Below are 23,446 nucleotides of genomic sequence, written 5' to 3'. Positions count from 1 at the left end.
TGAAAATGTCTAGGCTGTGCTATTTAAAGAAAAAAATGAATACACCTGAAACTAATGTAACATTGAATGCCAACTATAATTGGAAAATTGTTTTTTAAAAAATGGTTTAAAGGGAAAAATGCCACATTTCCATTTAGTCCCCATGGTGGATGTCATATATCCTGAGATCACAGGAACCGTAACAGGGAGGAGTGAAGAACTTGAAGTTGGGTGTAGGTCTCACTGCTAATGGCCCAAGATCAACTGATCAGGAGGAACCCCGATGCTTCACATAAAACAAAAACCACGAGAACAAATTTTCTAAAAACTGTAGGCTTTTTTATTCAGTTAAGAGGTAGACAGATGAACATGAAAGGCTGTCCCATCTAACTTGCCCAAAGTTCACACTCCACTTCATTCATCCATCCCACACTGCCAGGAATCTTAAAGAAACAACCACGACTGCCAGAGGCTTTTCTTCTTACTTCTTCAAAGCAGTCAGTCCATAAACTGGTTGCAAAGAAGTTACTAATTTAAAGTCTCACTGTGCCCAAGAACCTCATCCCTTTGCAAGTTTCCACAAACGCCAGCAGAACCCGCCACTGCCAACAGGAGGGCAGAGTGCAAATGACTATTTGTCTAAAAGGCTACAAGGGAAGCTTCAGATACGTTTTAGTTGTTAAGTCCCTGTGCGTGTTCGGGCAGAAGCTGGTGACACCACCAAGCAGAGCACACTCTGTCAAATGGCTCTGAATGGCATTTAAAAAAAAAAATCACAAGTTATCTTCCTTAGAACATAATGGAATTGAAGCTGGGTACAAAAAGTAGATAAATATGTACAGGAAGTCGCAGCCAATAGAAACCAGTGGAAACCTGGCTATTTAAATAGGTAATTTTGAGACAAGTCGTATTTAGCACAAAAGCAATTGAAGCACAAGTAACACTTCTCACAGCTCCCAAATTTTAAAGATTGTCCTGGGTCTCCTGAAACACTGCAGTCATTCAGAGGAGCAGGAATGTTAAGGTGGCCCAAACAATGGCACAGTTCTCATCTCAAATAGCTTCCCGCTCAGAGGATGACATTTTTTTTTAATTTATTTTTTAGAGAGAGGGGAAGGGAGAGAGAAAGAGAGGGAGAAAACATCAATGTGAAAGAGAAAACACTGATGGGTTGCCTCTCTCACGCGCCCCAGGCAGGGACCGAACCTGCAACCTAGGGATGTGCCCTGACCAGGAATCGAACTGGTGACCTTTTGCTTTGCAGGACAACGCCCAACCGAGCCACACTGGTCAGGGCCAGAGGATGATGTATTTGAAGACCGCCATGATAGCAGCGCTGATTATGCCAGAAATGGGGACCGTGACAAACCAGGCCATGAAAATGTTGCGAAAAAGTCGCCAGTCAACAGCCTTTTTGGATCGGAGCCAGCCAACTGACACAACAGAGCCCACCTAGGAGGAAAACAAGCAAAGGAACTGGTTACTAAGTGCCAGTGGTGATCTGGTAAAGAGACACATGACCTAAGGTAGGTAAAGAACCCCAGACTGCTGAGTCAGACCAAGCCCATGAAAGCTGGTTTGTAAGAGGTTAAGATTCCTCATGGGAGGATGAAACATAAAAGCCACATCATTAAATTTGTTACCTGGGGCAAAATATAATAGGAAAAGAACGCTTCCTTTTTCCCTTCTGAGCTACTGGAATTTAATGAACTGCACTAATAATAATTAGGTACTTTACAAGTTACTTTAAGTTGTAGGTTTTCCAAAGATCATTCTAGCGGGAGGCTGACATTAGACCTAATAGCCAATCGCCTGGGAAGAGATCCTGAAAGAAAAGGATGACTCACAGGCTCCATGATGAGCCAACTTAAATTCTCCTCTTAGGGAAGTTTTTCTTCCTGTCCCTGAAGTTACTATATGGTCACCACGCAGGCTTAGGGCTCAATACGTATCAGTGCTTCAGTCCCAACAGGCTCTAAATAAACTGCCCTTCAACTGTCCTGCAGGCCTCATAGACTTGCTGGCTCCACATGAAAGGACTTCTGAATCATTTGGGGAGAATATGTATTATCTGCCTCTGTAAGAGTAACAGGCACGAGAAACTAAAACGTGAGCCTTTACATTCTTGACACATATCCTAAACTTGCCACTCGTCAACATTCCACTGCATAAATCTTTCTAAACCAAGGTACCAAGGAAGGGAGAAAAGCCTACATATTACCAGAACCATTCAAATGACAGAGACCACATGACATTACACTTACTTTACAGTGTGTTGTGCTGATGGGAAGGCCAATGTTGGATGCAATTACCACAGTGAGGGCGGATGCCAGCTCAATACTGAAGCCACTGTGGACACAAAGAGATGACGTGTCAAGGATGAAACTGACTTTCTGGATAAGCTAACACTACCTCAAAATTAATGCCATCTTGCTGTGTCCCACTCAGTGACAAGCCTCCATGGACCTCTTTAATTTGCTGGAACTCTTAAAATCTACTTTCAATCAGTCCATAGGACTTCTCTTCTCCCTTTTGTCTAATGTTTGAGATTTTAAGGTTTTCTGGCAGCCCATTAAAAACATTTACCCTTTATTTTAAAGAATTTGGTAAAGGTCAGTCTTGGCTCCCAAATAAAACAAAAGCTGAATATACACAGCAATTCACTCTTAGCACACCTACGTTCCTCAAAAAAGGTTATTCTGTTGTGAGACCACTGGAGTTGAGTAAATATTTGAGCAAAATTAGATTTAAGGGCCAGATAGTAAGTAAAATCTAAAAAGTTCACAGCGACAAAAACATCAAGAACTTCTACAAACTAGTTACTTCACCTAAAGAATGACTTATGTGGCAGCACCACACAGCACCGTGTACCTCAGGAACCAGACCCGCGCATCCAGCTTACCTAGAGGGTGTGATCGGCGTCAGATCTTTGCCCATGGTCTGGATGACTCTCCTTCCCCAGACCCACAGACCAATACAGATCCCAACACCACCATACAGTAGAAGCCATATCGGAGAGGGTTCTTCTGAGGACACATTTCCTTTTTCATAAACCAGATACAGAGCAACCAAAGGGCCAATGGCATTGCTGAAAGAAAAATGAAGGCAGAGAGAACTTTTCAGGCAGAAATGACAAGCTCCAGTTTGCTGAGTAACTTACTAGCTGTCCTGAGTGAAGCCTGAGACTCACCTAGCACACAGGCCTGCTTCACAGGAAAGGAACAGAACCCATGCACGGAAGAGAAGGAAGAGGTGCTCTGAGGGGCACCTCGCCTGTGGGGCCTGCCTTCCCACAGGGCGCCTGAGGCAGCCGCAGGCTCCAACAACAGTTCGTGAACCACAGAACCAAGGCCAATGGCCTACAAACTCACCCCACAGGGAATTAATGTAAGTTTTCCATCTTACATCCCCAAATTTCTTATCAAACAACTGGGTCCCACCTCCACAGACAAAAAGGCTTCTCTAAGCATTATCTGTGTTGTTCATCCACAAAAATTTCTCTGGGGCTCATCCTACCTAGATTACTCAGACTCCCACAGATGGTACAGGCACCACAGCCACAAGCACAGCCTTATAAAAACATAAGCAGCAAGTAACAGAAGGAGCGATGCAAAAACGAAGTCACTGACCTGACATCATTGCCACCATGGGCAAAGGAGCCAAAGCAGGCGGTGAGGATCTGCAGGAACTGGAAGAGGAGAGACACCTCTGGCCTGTCCTGGTCGTTCCACTCTTCCAGAGAACTGCCGCTGCCCTTCCTGTCGCCCAGGCCCATCTCTGCCTTGACGCTCATGTCCATCTCCGAGGCCGAGTGAATGTCAGACACAGCATTGCAGTAGCTGGTGTAACTGTCCATTCGAATTCGCTTCTTGCTGTCCGTGTTTGGCCACGTCAGCTTCTCCATCTCCTCGCCTTTCTGCTCACCTTCTTTGGCACGGAATGAATCCAGAGGCATGCCACAAATCGCCATGGTATAGGAAGTGTAGCTGTTGTTGCGCCTCAAGGGTTTGTCGCCAGAGTCTCCCATGCAGTCGCCCACCTTGGCGAGATGCAGCTTGTGCAGCAGCTCCTTGTACAAGCCAGAGTCCTTGTGCACCGTGTGATACTGGTAGTGGCCACTGGAGTTGATCTGGTTACTGACAGTCTGGCTGAACTGAACAAGGTTCCCATTCGGCAGCTGCACTGCACCTGGTCAAGAACAAAAGGTAACACTCAACACAAAGAGCATCAGGACCCAACAGTGAGCCTCCACACCAGCAGAAAAGTGAAACTATTTCCCCACCCAAGAAATTCCACTCACCGTTCATGGCCCCGTCCAGGCTGGTTTCCTCTTTCAGGTCCACGCTGGGAAGCCGCTCTCGCTCCGGCGCTTCCTCCAAGTCTCCCAGCTTGAAGGAGACGGTCCTCTCTTCCACCACAGCCCGCAGGGGCACAGCGGCAGGCCCTGTCTCAGAAATGGGACTCCTGGTTTCAGCATCACCGAGAGACAACTTTGCTTCTTCATGGTCTTCTTTCAAGCTATTCTTTTTTTCCATTAAGGGACTTTCTGAAGGACTAGACTTTATTTCTCCTAGAAAACAAGGGGTTTTTGTTTGGTTTTGACCAAACCAACTTGTTTCACAATCTCCACTTTCTCCACCTCAAAAAAAAATCCGTCTCGAAATATGTAAACTGCAGTAAAACCTCAGAATAACCTTCCTGTCTGTTGTACTTGCCACATCTTATTTCTTGGAAGGAAATCAGCAATGCAAGACACCTGGCATCAGGGGTTACAAAGTCTTTGGGTAAAGGACCACAGTGTCTTGTGCCTTGCTCTCTACAAACCCTTCATATTTAAACCATGCTTAGCTCCCTGCCAGCCGATTCTGTAGTGAAAGGTAACTCAAACCAGGCCTGGTAAAGGCTTAAAACTTTGGACTGTTTATCTAGTTCATGTTTTTAAAAAAGGAATTCCCCCAAAATCCCCTTCATGAGTTCAGGTAAAGCAACATGCTCACTGCAGGAAACTTAAGGTGACATCTTTAATTTCCACTTCTATAAAGCAGAGATATGCCTATGATTCGAAATTCCACAACCACGTAGGAGTACTTTCTGCCTACCATGCCAACGCCCAGCATGTTTACATGCTCATTCAGGCATCAGTCAAGCTACAGACTAGGATATATAACATTAGTGTGACTTGTATCATCTTCTCCCAGACTGAGGGGAAACGAGGTCAGCAAGTCCCGAGAGTCCCGCTCCCACTGTGCACTCAGGCGCCTCCGTGCAGCCGCCTCCGTGCAGACGCATGACACAGCACTGCTCCCAAGGCCACTGCGACCTGGGCTGCCTCCCTTCCAAAGAGCAAACTAAACCATTTGCAAGTGAGAAGGGCAGAGAGCAGTTATAGCGAAAAAATTCAACATTTAACACTGTTACTAACCAAAATTTATTTGGTGCTTAATTACACTACAATACTATGTGTAGTAATGTGCTGCCTAAATGATGCTTGAAAATGTTCACCTCTAGAATTTGTGCTACACTTCTGAGAATTGTAAATTCAGATCTATACATCAGCCACAGCCTTGAATGTCCAAATCTGAAGTTACACACATAAGTAATTAGGGAAATGTTTCAAATATTTTGTACCTGCCCCATATTTTTCATTAAGGTACCCTTAAGTGTTCTTAAGTATTCTCACTTAATGTAGGCTACAAAGTCTTTATTTGTCTATCACTGGCAACTGATCAAGGTACAGTAAAATAATAAAGATCTAGCTTGGGTCCAAAGCATAGGTACATCATCATTTCTGACCACTCTCATGTCATTTTAAGTCAATAAGAACATACTTTGGACAATAAACCCACATCCTCAAATACCCATTTAAAATTCCTGACTTTGCCAATCTATCAAACAGGGGATTTGTATAGGTGGCCAAACAAAACGTAATAAGCACAATATTACAAGTTAAATTTTTTGCTACAATATGTTACTTACGTTCGATTTTCCTCTTCATCCTGGGACATACAAAGAACCAGACGATAAGGGCACAGAGAACTGCACATCCCACCGAGATGAGGATGGTACCCCACAGAGGAAGTTTGTCAAAGCCCAGCACTAGGAGATAAAATGGTGCATCTTGAAAACCCCAGGGCTACAGCCCTTGCAACAGTGTGTAAACCCTCCTGTGGGGACTCAAGTTCCCCTAGCCAGCCCCACACCCTTACAGTGGCTGCCAGCCTCGGGTCCACAGGATCTACTGTGCTCATGGCTGTACGGACAGGAGGAAAATCCAGTCTTCACCTGAAACCCACACCAGTCTGGCCCACTTTAAACACCTGCTAGACTGACGTTTCCCAAGATCCTTCAGGAACTAGCTTTTTTCCTTTCTTTGCCTTAGACGATGGTGGGGATTACTATACTCTGAGAATCTACAACTAGTTATGAAAAAAATGGAACCACCCCACTCCACAGCCTCCAGATGGTGGTTGTGCGTATTTCATAGGAAGGGTGCCCACAGTCACATTTGTCACACTAATGTAATCTTCTCTGAAGTTGTCACAGCCTTTGTACAAGCCTCCAGCAAAATCCTTTAACAAGATTATCTCTTAGAGTCACTATCAAACTAAGATACAAATACCAAGGATATTATCAGAAGATTAGAACAGTTCGAAGGGCTGTCCTTCACAAAAAGAAAATAGTTTAGCGGTAGTTTCACTCATAAGCTGTATCTTAGAAACTCGCCTACTTTTCCTAACGCTCAAGCATCATAATATTAGTCACCATTTGCTTAGCACTGAAATGCCAATAGGCTCCAAGTGTATTATTAATAACAAAAGCAAAACAACATAGAATTTTACTTAAGCCTAAAGATGTTATGATTTCTAGTTTATCCAAGAGCTTGGTTACTATGGTTTTTCTGCTTTCTTTTGCTTATTAGAAATTAAATTACTTATTAAAAAAAGAGAAATTCTCTGGCACCCCCAAAATGATTATTGGTTAAAAATCAAGTGTAAATTGAGCACCCTTCAAAATGCAAGTTTTAATAGTGACCATGATATTTTCATTTTAATTCCTGCTTTCAAGCTTGATCATGCAGTTAAGTCATACAAACTAAATTCCCATGAAATTCAATCTATTTCCAACACAATTTAAATTTGCCCATATTCCAAGTCAAAAAGAGGAAATGAGACTGTTTTTTTGTGAATAAACCACAAAGGTCAAAACAAAAGTATCCAAGTTCTCTTTTCAAAAATGATATGAAGTGTAGTTTCTAACTTCATAAACTGTGAGCTTTGCTGCCACTACATAAAACACCAGTATTTAGAGCCTCTCAGGAGACTTCTTAGTTTAGCATGAAGACCCCAATTTAAAACAGGATGGAAATGCTGCATGCAAGCTTTTCTTTGCATAAGGCTGTCCATTTTCTCTCCTATTACAAGAATAAAGGCAAAGGTTAAATATACTTAGCTAACTCCATTTTTGATTAGTGATGTTACTTCAGTGAGGTAACCCATTAGTCAAAAATGAAATCAATTTAGTGGGCCACGACATGTATTTTTAAAAAGAATTAAAAAGAAATACTTGAAAATATGAGTGCACAGAACACTGTAAGGTCATGTAGTTTCCAGATACTCTTCCAGTTCCCTTCCCCTCCTTCCTCGCTACATGCAAGTGTGTCCTGGGCCAACAACATACACGTATTTCTTCCAGTGCATCAGTCAAAAGATCAAGGGCACTTAGTGGTCAAAGATCCTCACATCAAATTAATCCAGACAGCACAACTGAGCTGATCAAGGCAGGTCACTGCCTTGCCCTCTGGACAAGTTATAAGTTGCCAATCTTTTTCAGTTGCTACATTAAACACGTATCGTAATTTAACCCATAAATTGCCTTAGCCCCAACATAAAGTAATCAGCATTCCAATCTTTACATTCTCACAAATTACTCTTCCTCTTAGCTGCAAGAATTCTTCTTCCACGAGTACTTAGACCAGGTGTTAAACATCCCAACTCTTCTCATTCAAGCAGGTTCAGGGGAGTAAATTTAGTACTTAAAAACAAAAGTAGCTCCATTTGGGAGAGAAAAATGAGAATATCCAGCACACCAGTGCTAAATGGCTGATTACTGGAGACCAGCTATAACTAAGGACTCTTCAGCAGTTGGCAGTTGAGGCCAGTACCAATGCCAGTATTTTTAGCATAGATAGGAGAAAAGGAGGGAGAAGACCGTATTATCTTGGGTCCTGTGAAGACTAAAGAGTAAAGGTCTGTAGTGATTTAGAATCTGAGCAGGTCTCTTTGGTTGAAAAACTATCTAGGTTAACTCAGCATACACTAGCCTGCAGCCTTCTGAAATGGGTGCAGGCCAGCCACCTTCTAGGAGATTTCAGCCCTGTAAAGCAAAAAGGGGTAAATTGGGCATTTAATGCAAGTTTTTTAAATAACTTTAAATTTACATCTAAATATTTTGATATGTACTTACAAGGTGCTCCAGTATACATGATGGAAAACAGGTTTATTCCAATTGTGCAAGCATAGAAAACTGGCAAAGCTCGCAAACCATTAGGAACTGGATCTGCCTGTAAAATAACATTAAGATTAAGTACCTTAGTAAGTTGCGAAAATTAACCCATGCCTACAGAGTCCTGTAAAAGGGCAGGGTCAGGAATTCTGGTGCCAATAACTGTTTCTTCACATTAGTTCCCAAAGCCAGTTGGGCTTTTCCTACATCTGCTCCTAGAAGTCTGGCCATCAAGGCTGACCTATATCTACCTGAATTTAAGTTTATGTTTGGTTCTCTGGGGGGGGGTTTTTTGTTTGTTTTGTTTGTTGGGTTTTTTTGCCCAGTTTTTTAACAAGACTACTTATACCAGTGACTGGCAGGCAATGTCCCAAAACATCGGTTTCAACACCCAGGGTTCTAAGGTATCTGTTGTCCAGATGTAAATCTGAGCACACACCTGAAGGTATACTAGACATTTATAAGACATGTCAAGAGGCAGACCATGAGATGTCAGAACATTCCTTACCTAACTTTATACCTGCATTTCTTAAAAACACAGTATGCAGAATATATCTATTAACAACCACCTTATCTAGACATCTAATAAATACACTATTGTTAATGATTTATCAAAGTGCTAAAATAACCAATCATGCACTAGATTACTCATCATTCAACAGACTATGCCAAGCACTATCCTGGGTACTAAAATACAGAACTGATTGAGACAAAGGTCCTGCTCTCAAAGAACTAACAATTACATTATAACAAGAGATAATATAAAGTACTGACTAATTGTATAAAAAAGGGTAAGGGGGCAGTAATGGAAGAAAGAAGGCATTTTAATTCAAGAAGGGGTGTGTGCGTGTGGGAGTATCAGCGAAGCAAAGACACAAATGTGTAAGTCGACAAGCATGTATACACCTAGGGTACCTGGGGTGGGGGGCAGGAGGAAGGACATTCCAAACAAGATGTCAGCAAGTGCAAAGTCCCTGAGGCAAAAACTGAAGTATTTAAGGAACAGCAAAGAGGCCAGTGTGACTGGAGATAAGAGTTCCACTTACAACAAATGTGTATTAATTCTATAGGGAAATACTTAATGAAGAGCATGGATCTGAACACATGGAAAGGCTAAACTATAAAGATGTTAGCCTAAATGCCCGCTGCTATCTTGATCACAATGCAATGGAAAATCTTGGGGAGGAAGAGACAGAGGGAAAGACCCAAGAGTGATCCAAAGCTTCCAGCAAGGCTAAACAATACACTGGGAAGAGGGAGGCAGTGGCTTAAGATCAATGAAACAAGAAAAGTAAAGGTGCCACTCCACATTAGCAGAGATGGGCCCTCACTGAAAAGCACTCTAGAGTTTTAGCTCCCCTACCTACTAATAAATAGCCAAGATGAAAACAAACTATAGAACCTAGGTACTGTTAAAGCATCCCGGAGCAACTCAACAATGTGGGTCCCACCCCAAAGGTAGTTGATAGGTTATGAACCTGAGGTGTGTATGCATTTTTCTTTTAAGAACTATCCATGGTGTTAAGAAAACTCTCCAAGGAAGTTAAGACCCCTGCCCCAATCAAAACCCATTCGGATTCTATATTCTATAAATTTAAGTAGAGACCTCTCTTAACAGATTTTCAAATAATATTTGGTATTTTGGTATCAAATCAAACTGTAACTGGCTGATCAAAGAGGAAGTAGCCCATGCATTTGTTTATTTTTCTGTATAGCACAATTACATATTCTAAGATAACCAGTAATAAATTACCTGGAGATAGGAAAGGTAGTAACACTACTAATAATTTAGTATAAATGGCAGGCTCATGGTTTTAAAAAGTCAAGGTTCACAGAAGTCTAGGAAAACAGAAAAACCTGAGCAATTAGTTCTCTTTTACTCCAAAGTCCTCAATCACTCCTAAGAGGTAAAACCAGAGCTAACAATTTTATGAAATACTTATTACCCTATGACCCATCTAACACTCCCTTAAAATTTTTTAAACTTATCTTTTGTTGTATTTTTTCCATTACCATTTATTCCTCTTATACCAACCCCCGCTTAAAACTTTACCTGGAAATGATGTTTCATCATCCATTTATGTGGGATAGGAAAGGGGTCTCCATAACCTCCCCATCTTTAACCAGAATAGTTTATATTTTACATACTGAATGTTCCAGTAAGTTTTGTCTAAAGAAAAAGCTTCCTCTGACTTTGAAAACATGTCCTAGACATATTCAATGTGATTCCTAATAGAAGACAGATTACTGAAAGACCCACTTTCTTTGACTATAATTTAAATGCTCAACAGGAAAACCTGCCCTTCCCCTACTGCTGTTTATTGCCCCAGTCCTTAGAGAACTATCTCACCTCCATTCTGTTTTTTCCTACTAGACTACTCAATGCCCTTGGAACAGACATTTAGAGAATAGAAACTTCTTAAAAAGCAATTTCAATGACAACTTCCAAAACAAGATCTTAAGATGGAAGATTTAACAGCCAGGACCTCCAAAAGTTACTTGTCTAAGAATGTTTTCTTGAGATTTAAAAACCTAACCTAGGAGAATCATTCACACTCATTGCCTGAAAATTCATGTTATGAAAATTCATGTTATTGATACATCGCACACACAGTGGATGTGCAAGAACAAGTACCCCAGGGCAGGAAGATGGAGGGGTTAAAGATGAGGAAGATCCTTAATGTTGTTTTAAAACACTATTTCAATCATTCTTGATCATGTCTGCCCTCATTCTCAAATAAGGAATAAAGAGTCAAGAAGTTAATATATCTAACTGAAGTTCTCAATAACTGGGGCAAAAACACCTGATATGCATTCCTCAAACAAGAGGTCTAGACACCTCAAAATCACTCTTTGTATGTACCTCAGAGTACCACCATTCTCCAGAAAGACAAGTTTTCTTGTCCTGAGACCCACAAACCACTCCAGAATCAGATGCATCTGCTTCCCAATAATCAATCAACAGAGATCTAGTGTAGAACTTTTATATAAACAGAATCCCCAACAAGGCACTCTATCAATTCTCCTGGTTCTCTGGTGTGAAGCTGTGTGGCTCTACGAGAATACCAAAACATCTGGTCTGGGACTAGTGGTAAGCCTCCAATTTAAGCATCACGTGTGGAAAGTGGAAAAGTAGACGTAGTCATACCGGCTTGCTGCATAAATAGTACCAAACTCTTGAGTCAGTAAGCACCAACTGTTTCCTCTTAAATTATTCCAGGCCACAAATGTTTTAAGTTTTCAAAGTACCAAAGTGCTTTATTCTGCCAGACCCATGCCATGGGAAATAGTGATCAGGAATCAGTTTACCCGTCACAGTTTCTATAGAGAAGAGGTTCAAATCCTTCCCTAGAGAAGCCTAGAACTGGACCAAACAAGTGGGTCTAAACGTACTCTTACCCCTGGAGGATTAAGCTACCTATCTCCCTTCACTCAGATTTCTACAGTTTAGGAGCATTTTTATAAACTTACAATGGACAGTTAAGAGCTATTCACCTCAAAAAAAAGGACAACTTTGTTTCCTCAGAAAAACGCATTTATTCTTGCTGTAACTAAGTCCAATGACAACACCCTTTGTTGTCCACTTTGGAGCCAGCATCAGACTTGCTGATAAAAGAAACGCTATCAGGTCCCTGAAAAGGATTTTCAAGTGCACAGGAAATTAAATGGCTGTCTGGATTTTTTTTCTGGCCAAGAAAAATAAAACAAAAACTACCTTTACTGGTTCTTTTTACCTAGCCTGAGAAATTCGAATTTAGTCACTGTGAGAAGTAGACTCCCTGCCTGGAAGCTTATAACAGGTTATAATCAGCTCTACTGAATTAACTACGTAGACCCACACTACTCCATTTAAGTGGCGCTAAGAAAAAGCCACAGGGAACATTGTGACTTGTTGAACCCCAATCTTATGATTCAACATGGTCTGCACAATGGTGGCTTAAAGTAGCAATCTGCTTCACTCATATGTGGGATATAAAACTAAAACTCAGACACAGCAATGTGGTGGTTGCCAGAGAAAAGTGAGAGGGGGTAGGGGTGGAGCGGGGCCTGATATATGGTGACAGAAGATGGTTGGACTTCAGGTGGTGGGCACACAGTGCAATATACAGATCTAGTATCATAGAAATGTACACTCGAAGCCTGTATGATCGTATTAACCAGTGTCACCCCAATACATTTAATTTTTTAAAAAATCCTATTACGTAATACTCTGCATCTAGTTAGACAAAGCAACTCTAAATACATTTCCCTAATTTCCCACTCCCAGTCTCTCCTATTCCTTGGCACAACACAACACTCATTCAATTCTCCCTCTTGAATGCCCTCTTAGGGTATAAAATGCTTGCTTTTTTTCCCAGAGAACATAGCAACATATAAAAGGTGTACAGAACGTAAAGAATTTTTCAACTTTCCAAGGCCACATACACACCCATCAACTACATTTGCAAGAATGCTATTGGTCTGAATGTCACTGAGCGTGACCCATTAAAGGTCATAAAAGATGCGGGGGGGGGGGGGGGGGGGACGGGTAGGGGAGGAGAGAAAGATTACCTTACGAAGGATGAATGCTCGAACAAGGAAGAATAATATTCCAGACATGATACCAGAAAGCAGCGGAGAAATAAACCAAGACATCACTGGAATGGAACATATTAAGAACAAATGTCAACTAATGAAAACCAGGAACCAAAACACACTTTGAATTTTAGTATTCTATTTTCAGAACTTTACTGTGCCCCACCCTTTATACAATATACTCCCATACATAATACCATACAACATGCCAAGAATAAAAATTAAGAAGCCATTCTGAATTAAACCTACCAATTTTTACCAGTTCAGACCACTTGACACCCTCCTGCCCTTTTGCCACAAGGGAAAAACCAATGGTTGCACCAACAATACAATGGGTTCCAGAAATGGGAAGCTTCAAAAACGAAGCCACTAGTTGCCACACAGCAGAACCTGAAACACAGTCAAGTTTTATTTACTAAGTGACAAAATTCCATTATGTACGCAGTCCATTATGCAGTGCAGTCCAGTCTCACGTGAAAGGTACAGGACAGGCATCTGCTCCCCCAGCAGGGAGAGGACGACTTGCCACAGAACTTACCGAACATGGCACTGACTGAGCCGGCCATGAGCAGCTTCTGACTCGAGTTGTACATCTGTACGTCGATCAGGCCCTTCCTGATGGTCTCACTCACTTTGGCTCCCAGCAGGACGGAGCCCACCGTCTCAAAGATGCTAGCCAGGATGCAGGCCTGCTTCAGGGTCACCACCCCCGAGCCCACTGCCGTGCCGAACGAATTCGCTACGTCATTGGCGCCCACGGAGAAGGCCAGAACGAAGGCGATAACGAAGCCCAGGATCAGCATCCACAGGTAGTCCACCAGCGGGCCGGCGGCCACGGTGCTGGCCACCAGCGTGGTCGCGGCGGTCGCCATCCCCAGAGCGGTGGCCTTAACTAAGAGGAACTACAGGGCGGCTTTCAGGCGTGTAAACAGAACGAGTATGAGGTATCACAGACGCTCTAATAAATAATATATATTATATAAAATTAAATACTGTAAACTGCGGCAAACACCGGGCTGGTCACTGCTATACGCTGCGCGCGGCTATCTGTGGTCCGGGACGCCTCGGGCTCCGGGGCACTAGCGGCGTGGCGCGGAAGGCCATGGCGGGGACGCGCGGGGACGCGGGATCATCCTGAGGGGACAAGAAACCAAGCTGGCGTACGCCCACCGCCCGCGGCAAGGCTCGCGGCCAGCACGTGGCGCGCCCCTCCACAGCCCGCCCACGCGCCCTCCGCGGACACCGGAACAGGCCGCTCCTGCTCCCGCGCGCCGGGACCGCCAAAAAGGCCGCGGTCGGGGTGGGGGTGTATAGCACGAGGCCGGAACCCCGCCCGCCCGGAGAGACTGCCCGTCACCGCGGCGCCCCACTCACCACAGGAGACCAAGGCCGAGCGGGGACAGGGAGGTCCAAGCGGCTAGCACACGGCAGGAAGGGTTGGGAACTCAGGGAACAGCGCGGTCTCAGCGACCGCAGAGGAAAAACCAGCAGCCCACGCCGGCAGCCATCACCCTGACGGCACCCTCAGCCGCCGCATCTTATAGACTGCGCCCGCCCACGTGACCCGCCGCGCGCGCGCGCGCGCGAGCCAGCCTGCTGCTCCGCCCTCGGTGACTCACGCCAGCCAGCGGGGCTGGCGGGGCTGCCTTAGCGGGAAAACCCGGCGGCGACACTCTCTGGCTGGTCGAGTGGTGGAGGCCACGCCCCCACCAGCAGCTGATCTACTCCTAGGGCCGAGAGCTACCGTGCCCAACGCTGCCGGGTGACTGGGGGTGGGGTCGACTGCGGGGTGGTTGAGGCCGCGACCACGATTGTTCCTGGCTTCTCCCGCAAGCTCCGGTTTATGGAGCGGGCCGCGCCCGAAGTCGCGCTTCAAGCGCACCCGGAACCGGCCGCATCTGGAGGCCATTTCTGGTCGGTGACACTGCGGGTCCAGTCCCTGCACCTTGTCGCCCCCGTGATGCTCTTGGCTAGACTGGCGCTGCCCCGCCGCAGAGGAGGGAGACGCTCACGCGTTGGCTTCGCTGCCGCAGTCGCGCACCGGGTGGAGGCAGAGTAGACAGTCACGAGAATCTAGCCGTCCCCGAGTGCGCACGGTCCCCCTCTGCACGCCCCGGGTCGCCGACCCCCGCGAAAGCCTGAGATTTCAGCGTCGCGGCGGTGTGCGGGGGAGGACACCGCTTCGGAGTCCAGTCCTGGCTCCTGCTCGCTGTACTGCGTCACCGCGAGCGAGTCCCAAATCTTTGGCTGCGCCCTCCCGAGTGGCAATTGTTGGAGATAAGTACCTGCCTTGTGGCGGGAATTCATTGTCTCTATGTTTGAATGTGACTGGAACTCTGGGCTTTCGGTAAATGCTAATTCCTGTTTTTGCTCGTTCACTGAATATACCTGTTTTAAGATATAGAAGAGTATGGAAGGGCATGTTCTCTTTGCATCCCACCCGGAATATATATTGACTTCTGGTCCCTGTGTGCTCTATAGTTGGTTTTCACATTAATAAAACTTGCTCTGCACATTTGGTGACATTTCATCCTACATCTTGAGACTAATACAACCAGTCATGCCATGTGAGAATAATGTGGTCTCTTCTTAGGGTTGTTGTGAGAACCGGAAAGACCAACCGTGCTTAGAATGTTCTAGAGCCTTTCCCCTACCCTTGCCATCTCTAGCAGCTGCATATTGAGGAGCAGAAACGAAAATACTTTAAATCTTTAAGTCGTTGCTATGTCTGAGCCATCTTTGGAGGCATAAACCCCACCTGAGTACCTGTAATGGAGTTGTATGCATAATTTACAAAGCCTTAGGTCCCAAGGCCATGTCCCAAGGAAGAAAGTGCATTTCTGGGAGCACCGAACCTGGGGTGCAATTCAGATGTAATTCTGGCATCCACCCCCCTCCTGCCACCCTACTTTTTTTTTAATGTTTATTTTATTCTCATTCAACAGAGAGGGAAGGCAGAGGGAGAAACATCTATGTGAGAAACCATTGGCTGCCCCCTGCACACATCCCAACCGGGGATCCTCCCACAACCTGAGCATGTACCCTCACTGGGAATCAAAGCTGCCACCCTTTGGTTACAGGACGATGGTCCAACCTACTGAACCACAGGGGCCAGGACCACCCTATTTCATTTCAAGGTTATGAAAAACTTGAATAAAAGGACTTACCTGTTAAAGGTCCTCAGAGTTCTGCCATTTAAAACAATTTTCAAAGCGGTTATAAGGAAATTGCCTGGAACTCTCCCCATTATCTTTTTTCATTCTGTCCATGAGCATAGTTGGCACATCTGTGGTGTTAGCTCCAACCTGGCTGGCAAACACTTGCTGGTCAAACACTTGCTGGTCAACTGCTATGTGAGGTGGTGGGGCAGCCATTCAAATATCCATCCAGGTGAATATCCATCCAGATGAAGATCCATCCAGGTGAGAGAGCATCATCCAAGCCCCTTGGGCAGGTTTGAGGGAGTGGGAGATTCAACAGAAATCCCATTACATTACAAGTGAATTCTGTCCACATCTTCAGGCTCCAGAATGATCTTACCGTTTCTTCTGGACAACTCAGTGCCTCTGCCAATCCCAGTAAAAAGGGGAAGTGAGGTGGGTCCTTACAACCTCACCTGGGGAGAAATGCCATTAGAGACCTGGACTAGCCTTGATCTGGATGCCTTCATCCTCCCCAAGGGGGGAAGCAGGGCTCCGCCTGTGGAAAAAAGCTACAGTGCCTTGAAAGTGAGAAAAAAAAGAGGAGGTACGAGGACCACAAGTTCACACACAATGACACTGGGTTCTGACCTTATGGCTGAACATGGGAAAGAGGGCAGAGGTCCTAAGGGTATGTTAGAACCCAGGTGTTCGCGCACACTCTCTAGGACTTCAGTGAGGCCATTTGGTCTAGTAGATAAAACACATAGACTGTAAAGCCAGACCACCAGCTCTGCTACTCGTGTTACTATAGCTGAGGCCCTTGTGATTTTAATGTTCCTAATATTTTGAAAAGCTAGAATTTTAATTTTTAATTAATATACAGGAGTAGACTTTAACTAAATGTTTTCATTTGCTTTTGTTGCCCGATAGCTTATAGTCAAAGATTAAGAAAGTATGTTAGTCATGTTCTGAGGGGCTACCTGTAAAGCAAGTTTCAGAATAAATGTTTAAAAGTATACTTGGCTCCAGATAATAGAAAAATATATATGGCTAGTTGAGCATGAAACAATAGCTTAAACAGTGGCAATAGCCCCAAGATGTCTACATTCTGCCTTTTACTTCAAAGATGGGCATAAAGTAAGCACCCCGAAAATAGTCTACTTGGATGAAGGGTAACTTCGGTGGAGATGCAAACACTGTGGAGCCAGACTAGATCAAAAGCAATTCAGAGGCTGTCCATTAGGACTTGGATGGGAGCAGGGAGAGGGTGGGGAGACTATCCATGGAGGAGAAGGCAAAAGCCTTTGAGGAGACGAGAACAGCCTGCTCTCTAACCATGCCCTCTACTTGGCTACAGTCTCAGACGAATGAGGTAGTACTAACTATATCTGCAATATGATTGTATGCCTATTGTGCCGGGCATTTTTCCAGGTGCTCAGCATGTATTATCTTATGTGACATTCTCAATACACCTCTGATGCACTTTTACCTTATTTTACAAATGAAGTAACTGATCCACAGATGATGAAGCAGCAGTTAAGCCAGTGAGGAATCTAACAAAGTTCAAGTTTCTAAGTGCTTATTCCTTGGGTGTCAGTAAGTAAAGGCAAATGTGATGCCCTTGGGTGTTAATTCCCATTTGCACTTAGGTTAACACATTTACTTCCCCTTTTTTTCTCCTTATTTTTTATTAACTCTGTTGCTTTTACAGCCTGAATATTAAACCTCTTCAAATCCTGTTAGAATAGAAAAGGGCGTTTCTAGGAGACCTGACTCCAAGATTGTCCAGTTTCCCAGTAAGAAGAGGCAGGAAGCCAGGGCACATGCTCTCTTCAGAAGTAAAGTTGACGCAGTGGCCTGACCATGTCTTAAAGTTACTGGAAACTGCTCTCTTGAGACTGATCAAGAAAGGAAATCTTTGAGCAAAGAGGAAAAAACTTATGGACATGGACAACAGTGTGGTGATCACAGGGGTAGGAGGTATAAGGGGACTAAGTAGTAATGGAAAAAAAATAAATATACCTTGCCCCCACCTATGCTCAAGTCTTATGGCAATAGGTTCAAAATAATGTCTGAAGGACCGCATACCATCAGCACCACCCTTCCCCTTTGGTGCTGGGTGTGGTCACCCTCACGCCACATCACGAAGGCCTGGGCACCTGGTATCCGTGGTTCTACCCCCACAAGGTCCACAGATAGTTCCAGACAGAGAGGGCATGTAGGAGGAGGGTGCTTTCAAGCACCCAGGCAGCCAAGCTATGATGCAGGCCAAAAAGAGCTGGATTTTGGTTGTGCCAGGCACAACCAAAAAGAGCTGGCCTGTTCCTTCGCCAACACAAGACTTTATGTGCCTCCTCCCTGACTGCTCATGGCCTGGTCTCTTCCCTTTGGTTTTGAATTGACACATTTGGGTGTGATGTGATGCAGGACCCAGACAGAGGGGGCAGAAGCATTCGGAGCTTGAAGCATTCCTCACGTCTCTGGTTCCCCTCTGAGCCAACTTCAGCACAGCCCAGTGTTCTTGAACATTTCTTTAGAATGACCCCTCTGGACACCTAAACTGAGACCTTGTTTTCTCCAGGCTAAGCTTCTCAGCTCATACCAGGAAAGCAGGGATAAAAGACAACTTGCTGGAAACTCGGGAATTGTTTGTAATGAAGATCCTGTAGCAGAAACAGGGAGGGGTCCGCTCACTGCCATCACAGCCCAGGACGTGTGGTTTTAGGCTGAGAAAGTGAGTGGGCAGCAGGATGTGAGTCATTCCCATGACCAGCCCAAGGAGGAGGTGAAGGGTAATAGCTTTAGGCACTCCATCACTTTCCCTAGCTCTTCTTCTATTCGTTCATTCAACAAATAGTCTGCTATGAATCTGAGGGATCAGCAAGATTGACCAGCCCAATCCCTCACAAAACACAAACTCCTTACACTTGGAATTTCATACTGAGGTCTAGCCGTGAACATCACCATGAAGGAGGCAAAGTCAACCTTCTACTCCTACCAGACCGCCCACTCCTGTATCCAGCCACACAGCTCATCATCCATCCTTATTTGTCATTCACTCTCCCAGCAAACATTTCCAGAGCACAAGAGGTTGTGCCAGGGCATGCATCTCGCAGTCTTCCCACACTGCAGAACCTCCTGCTCTCCACAGGACACGCCCACTCCCAGCCAGTTCAGAGCCCCTCACTCATCTGAACCCTCAGCTGGAGAAAGCTCTCTGAAGAGAAAACCCCTCAGGGTTTGGTGGGCAAAGCTGGAGAAAAAGCTGTCTGTCTTGGTGGAGTCACCAGAGCCTGGGACTGCTCCTCAGCTTTACAGGCCCAGAAATTAAAGTATTTTGGGGCTCAATGAGGGGCTTCAGCTGTTGGGAACTGCCTCATGGGCGACTGCAGTTCTGAACAGAATCCAATTTTTTCATTTTCAGTGGGGAAATCTGTTTCCAGTGACGGGGACTCTCTTGCCTCTACCTCCGGCCTTGCTGCTTAAAGCACGATCTGCTGGCCAGCCAGTAGGAAGGGAGCTTGCAGACCCCTAGGCCCCATCCAGACCTACTGAAGCAGAATTTGCATTTTAACCAGGTCCCCCTGTGATTCACAGGCAGGTTACAGATTGGAAGCAATTACACTCATACTTAACAACGAATATGTCCTGAGAAATATGTTGTTAGGTGATTTCGTCATTGTGTGCACATTATAGAGTGCACTTATACAAACCTGGATGATATAGCCTACTACACACCTGGGCTGTATGGTGTAAGCCTATTGCTCCTGGGCTTCAAACTTTTAGCATGTTACTGTACTGAATACTGTAGGCAACTGTAACATAATGGTATTTGTATATCTAAAAAAAATAGAGTGAAATATAATGTAACAGATAAAAATTGGGACACCTGTAAGGGGCACTTTCCATAAATACAGCTTGCAGAACTGGAAGTTGCTTTGGGTGAGTCAGTGAACACATGGTGAGTGAATGTGAAGGCCTAGCACATGACTGCACACCACTGGAGACATTATAAATACTGCACACTTAGGCTAACCTAAATGTATATAAATTTTTTTCTTTCATAATAAATTAACCTTAGGATACTGTAACCATTTAACTTTATATACTTTTAAATTTTATCAACTTTTTGACTCCTTTTTGATAACATAGCTTAAAACACAAACATATTATATAGCTGTACAAAACCTTTTCTTTATAGCCTTATAAGCTTTTTTCTACTTAATTTTTTTTCTTTTTAAATTTCGTTGTTAGGAACTAAGACACAAGCACACACATTAGTGCGGGCCCACACAGGGCTGGGGTCATCCGGACGCTGTCTCCCGCCTCCACAGAACATCCACTGGAAGGACCTCAGCGGCAATAAGACACATGGAGCTGACATCTCCTTTGACGACAATGCCATCTTCTGGAACTCCTCCTGAAGGGCTATATTTTCAGAAATATGACCATAGTGGTTTGCTTGGTTTGTTCCTTGTTTCATCATAGATTTACTTATAAACAGAGAATGCACCATGCATATTCCTTCTATGAATAAAAATCTTTCGGTTTTGGGTCCATATTTTCAACTTTTTTAAGGGGCTTGTTGAGGTCTGCAAAAGCTTCTGCTAAACTGTCACTGTGAATTTTCTTGGGGGTTCTGCAGTTCCCTTTTCTCCTGCCTCTTCCTCAGCTGTGCATTCTGTATGCCGGCATCACACAGCACACTGTTGTACAGCACATTTTTAAGTAGAAAGTGTACATGTTAAAATAATGATAAAGTTATAGTATAGTAAATACACTAACCAATAAGTAGTCGTTGGTTATCATTATCAAGTATTACACACTTTTGTAATTGTATGTGCTGTACTTTTATACAGCTGTCAGCACAGTATTGTTTACACGAGCATCCCCACAAACACATGAGTAACAAGTGGTGCTATGATCATACAATGGCAATGACATCACTAGGCAATAGGAATTTTTCTATTCTCTTACAATTTTACAGGATGACCATCACATATGCAGTAGTCATTGACCAAAATGTCATTATATGATGCATGACTGTACAAGAATAAAGATTCTTGTTACCTGGTAAATTTAGAAACTACATTAATGCATTCTTTTTCAGACAGATGTTGAAAAATGCCACTTCTATATTAAGTCCTATTTTCCTGAGCAAGCATATCTACCATTTTAGCTAAGAAGTGGTTCAGCACATAGCCTCGGGGTCATACTACCTGAAGTTAGAATCCTGGCTCTACCATAGCATGCTATGACCTTGGGCAAATCACTACAACTTTCTGTGCTTCATATTTCTCCTCTGTAAAGTGGAGATAATAAGGTTGTTACAAGGATTAAATAAGTAAAGTGCTTAGTACTATACCTGACGTTTAACAATCAATACATTTGGATGCTAATTGAGTTTGGGTGTCCCCAGGTTTTCTATAAACTACACTTACTATCTTCTAGGATGAAATGCTTCCGTCATTGGTAGTCTCATCCACTATATACAGATTCTTCCCAGTTTTATTTTCCAAACATGACTTTATTCCTAGGGGCAACTTATTGATACCCCAAAATATATCCATTTCATGCCTGTCCACTTAATTTATTCTATACTCACTATCTGCAGGGACTTGAGCTTTTTAACAGTGACCTTGGATAATTCCTCAGACGGTGATTTATAAGAATCTTAAGTTTGGGGGTGTGGCTCTTACCTGCTGGTTCCAGGTACTTTCAAAGCATTGTTCCATTTCACCCTCACAATTGTGTGATATAGGCAAGGCCAGAGTTATTACCCCGTCTTACAGGGAAGCGAACGCCGAGAGCCTGCGGCCACGCAGCAAGGAGGAGTGGGCCTGGGGCCCTGGCACAGTGGGTCTGGGCAGGTGTCCAATGAGTCAATGACCCCAAGCCCTGTGTTCTTCCCACTGACCTGTGTTGCCTCCGTTTTTAAACTACAGGAGTGGCTCAGGATGGAGCTTTCAGGCCAGAGAAGGGAGAGAGAAAGAAAAGAGAGAGTGCTTTGCTTTCCAGGATGACATCATTGAAAATATTCTGTTCCATGTCCCTGTAAGGATTTATATCCATCAGACTTGAGTTCTCCTATTTAGTTCACAAAATGTGGTCACTGAAACTATCAGGCTAACTGATATGTGCTTGTGCTCAAAACTACACGATACAGAAGAGGGTAAGTTAAAAGTGCCCCTCCTTAGAACCCTGACTTTCTAGTCTGACCCCCAAACAACTACTATCGACAATTCTTGTGAGCTCTCAAGTTGTATACATTAAATATGTGCAGATTTTTGTGTGTCAATCATACCACAATAAAGTGGTTTCTAAAAAAATTCTTCTGATACATATAAGGTATTTATATTTTTCTGTACTATAATAGATACCATTTTTCTTTTTTTCATCAAATGAAATCATGCCGTGCTCACATACGCAACTTGTTCTTCTCACTTGACCTTGTCTCAGAAACCCTTACTTGCCACTGCATAGAGAGCCCCTGATTCTTCTCTCTTAACATCTGAACAAAAGTCCATGATAAATTGTGTGTGTGTGTGTGTGTCCTGATGTGAGGGTCTTGGGCTAGTCCATGGGCTCTGTAAATGGTTTCATTCTGCATGGTACTGCCAAACTGTACCAGTTTAGACACCCACCCAACGTATAAGAGAAAACACCAGTTTCAAGGCTGGGGATGTTCAGCCCTTCAGGCCACACTTGGTTGGGGCCTCATGGCCCACCTACAGCTCCTTTATCAACACCAGCCTCCCCCTTAGCTCCTCTTCACTCTCACTCAGAGGGAAAGGCTTTTTCCTTCTCTTCCCTTTTATTCTTACCTTTCTTGCACTAACCTGTTCTCTCCCTCCATACTGTGCCTCCCAATTCCATGAAGTCCTCTTTCCTTACTCCATCCATCCTCTTCCCACTTTCAAACCTCAGAACAGTTCCCACTGCCAGCTCCCCTCCCCCCACTCCAGATGTGTTTACTCTCAGTCATCTCGGGGCTGCTGATGTCCCTCTCTCCACAGCCCTAGTGGCATGGTGGTTGCTATAGGACCATCGAGGGTGACCATACCCTGGAGACACAGACTTTGCTGCTCACAACATTAAATTTGTAGTTACTCAATATCTCAGCAAAGGCTGTCTGAGTGCTTGCTGCCAAGAGCCATGATGACTAACCCAGTCCCCTCCCACCCTTCCTCGGGGTTACCCACTTCCACTTCCACCTACCTGCTTGTGGAACCTAAAACGGGGCACCT

General features: G+C 44.2%; 1 protein-coding gene across 1 annotated transcript; it reads right to left on the bottom strand.

Annotated features, from left to right (window-relative positions):
- Positions 1 to 315: 315 nt before the first annotated feature.
- On the bottom strand, positions 316 to 14,585 carry SLC20A1 (solute carrier family 20 member 1). Its single transcript, XM_054575567.1, has 11 exons — positions 14,431 to 14,585; positions 13,595 to 14,190; positions 13,306 to 13,446; positions 13,033 to 13,118; positions 8,443 to 8,539; positions 5,956 to 6,075; positions 4,280 to 4,549; positions 3,609 to 4,167; positions 2,882 to 3,067; positions 2,244 to 2,328; positions 316 to 1,431 (listed from the first exon to the last, which is right to left on the bottom strand). The coding sequence occupies exons 2-11, from the start codon at positions 13,926 to 13,928 to the stop codon at positions 1,270 to 1,272; spliced, it is 2,040 nt and encodes a 679-aa protein (XP_054431542.1). The 5' UTR covers positions 13,929 to 14,190; positions 14,431 to 14,585; the 3' UTR covers positions 316 to 1,269.
- Between the last annotated feature and the right edge of the window lie 8,861 nt (positions 14,586 to 23,446).

The sequence above is a fragment of the Pteronotus mesoamericanus genome, unplaced genomic scaffold (assembly GCF_021234165.1).
Source record: "Pteronotus mesoamericanus isolate MK-2021 breed Mesoamerican mustached bat unplaced genomic scaffold, CSHL_Meso_final contig_311, whole genome shotgun sequence".
NCBI classification, from domain to species: domain Eukaryota; kingdom Metazoa; phylum Chordata; class Mammalia; order Chiroptera; family Mormoopidae; genus Pteronotus; species Pteronotus mesoamericanus.
This window is presented reverse-complemented; position numbering and strand designations above follow the sequence as displayed.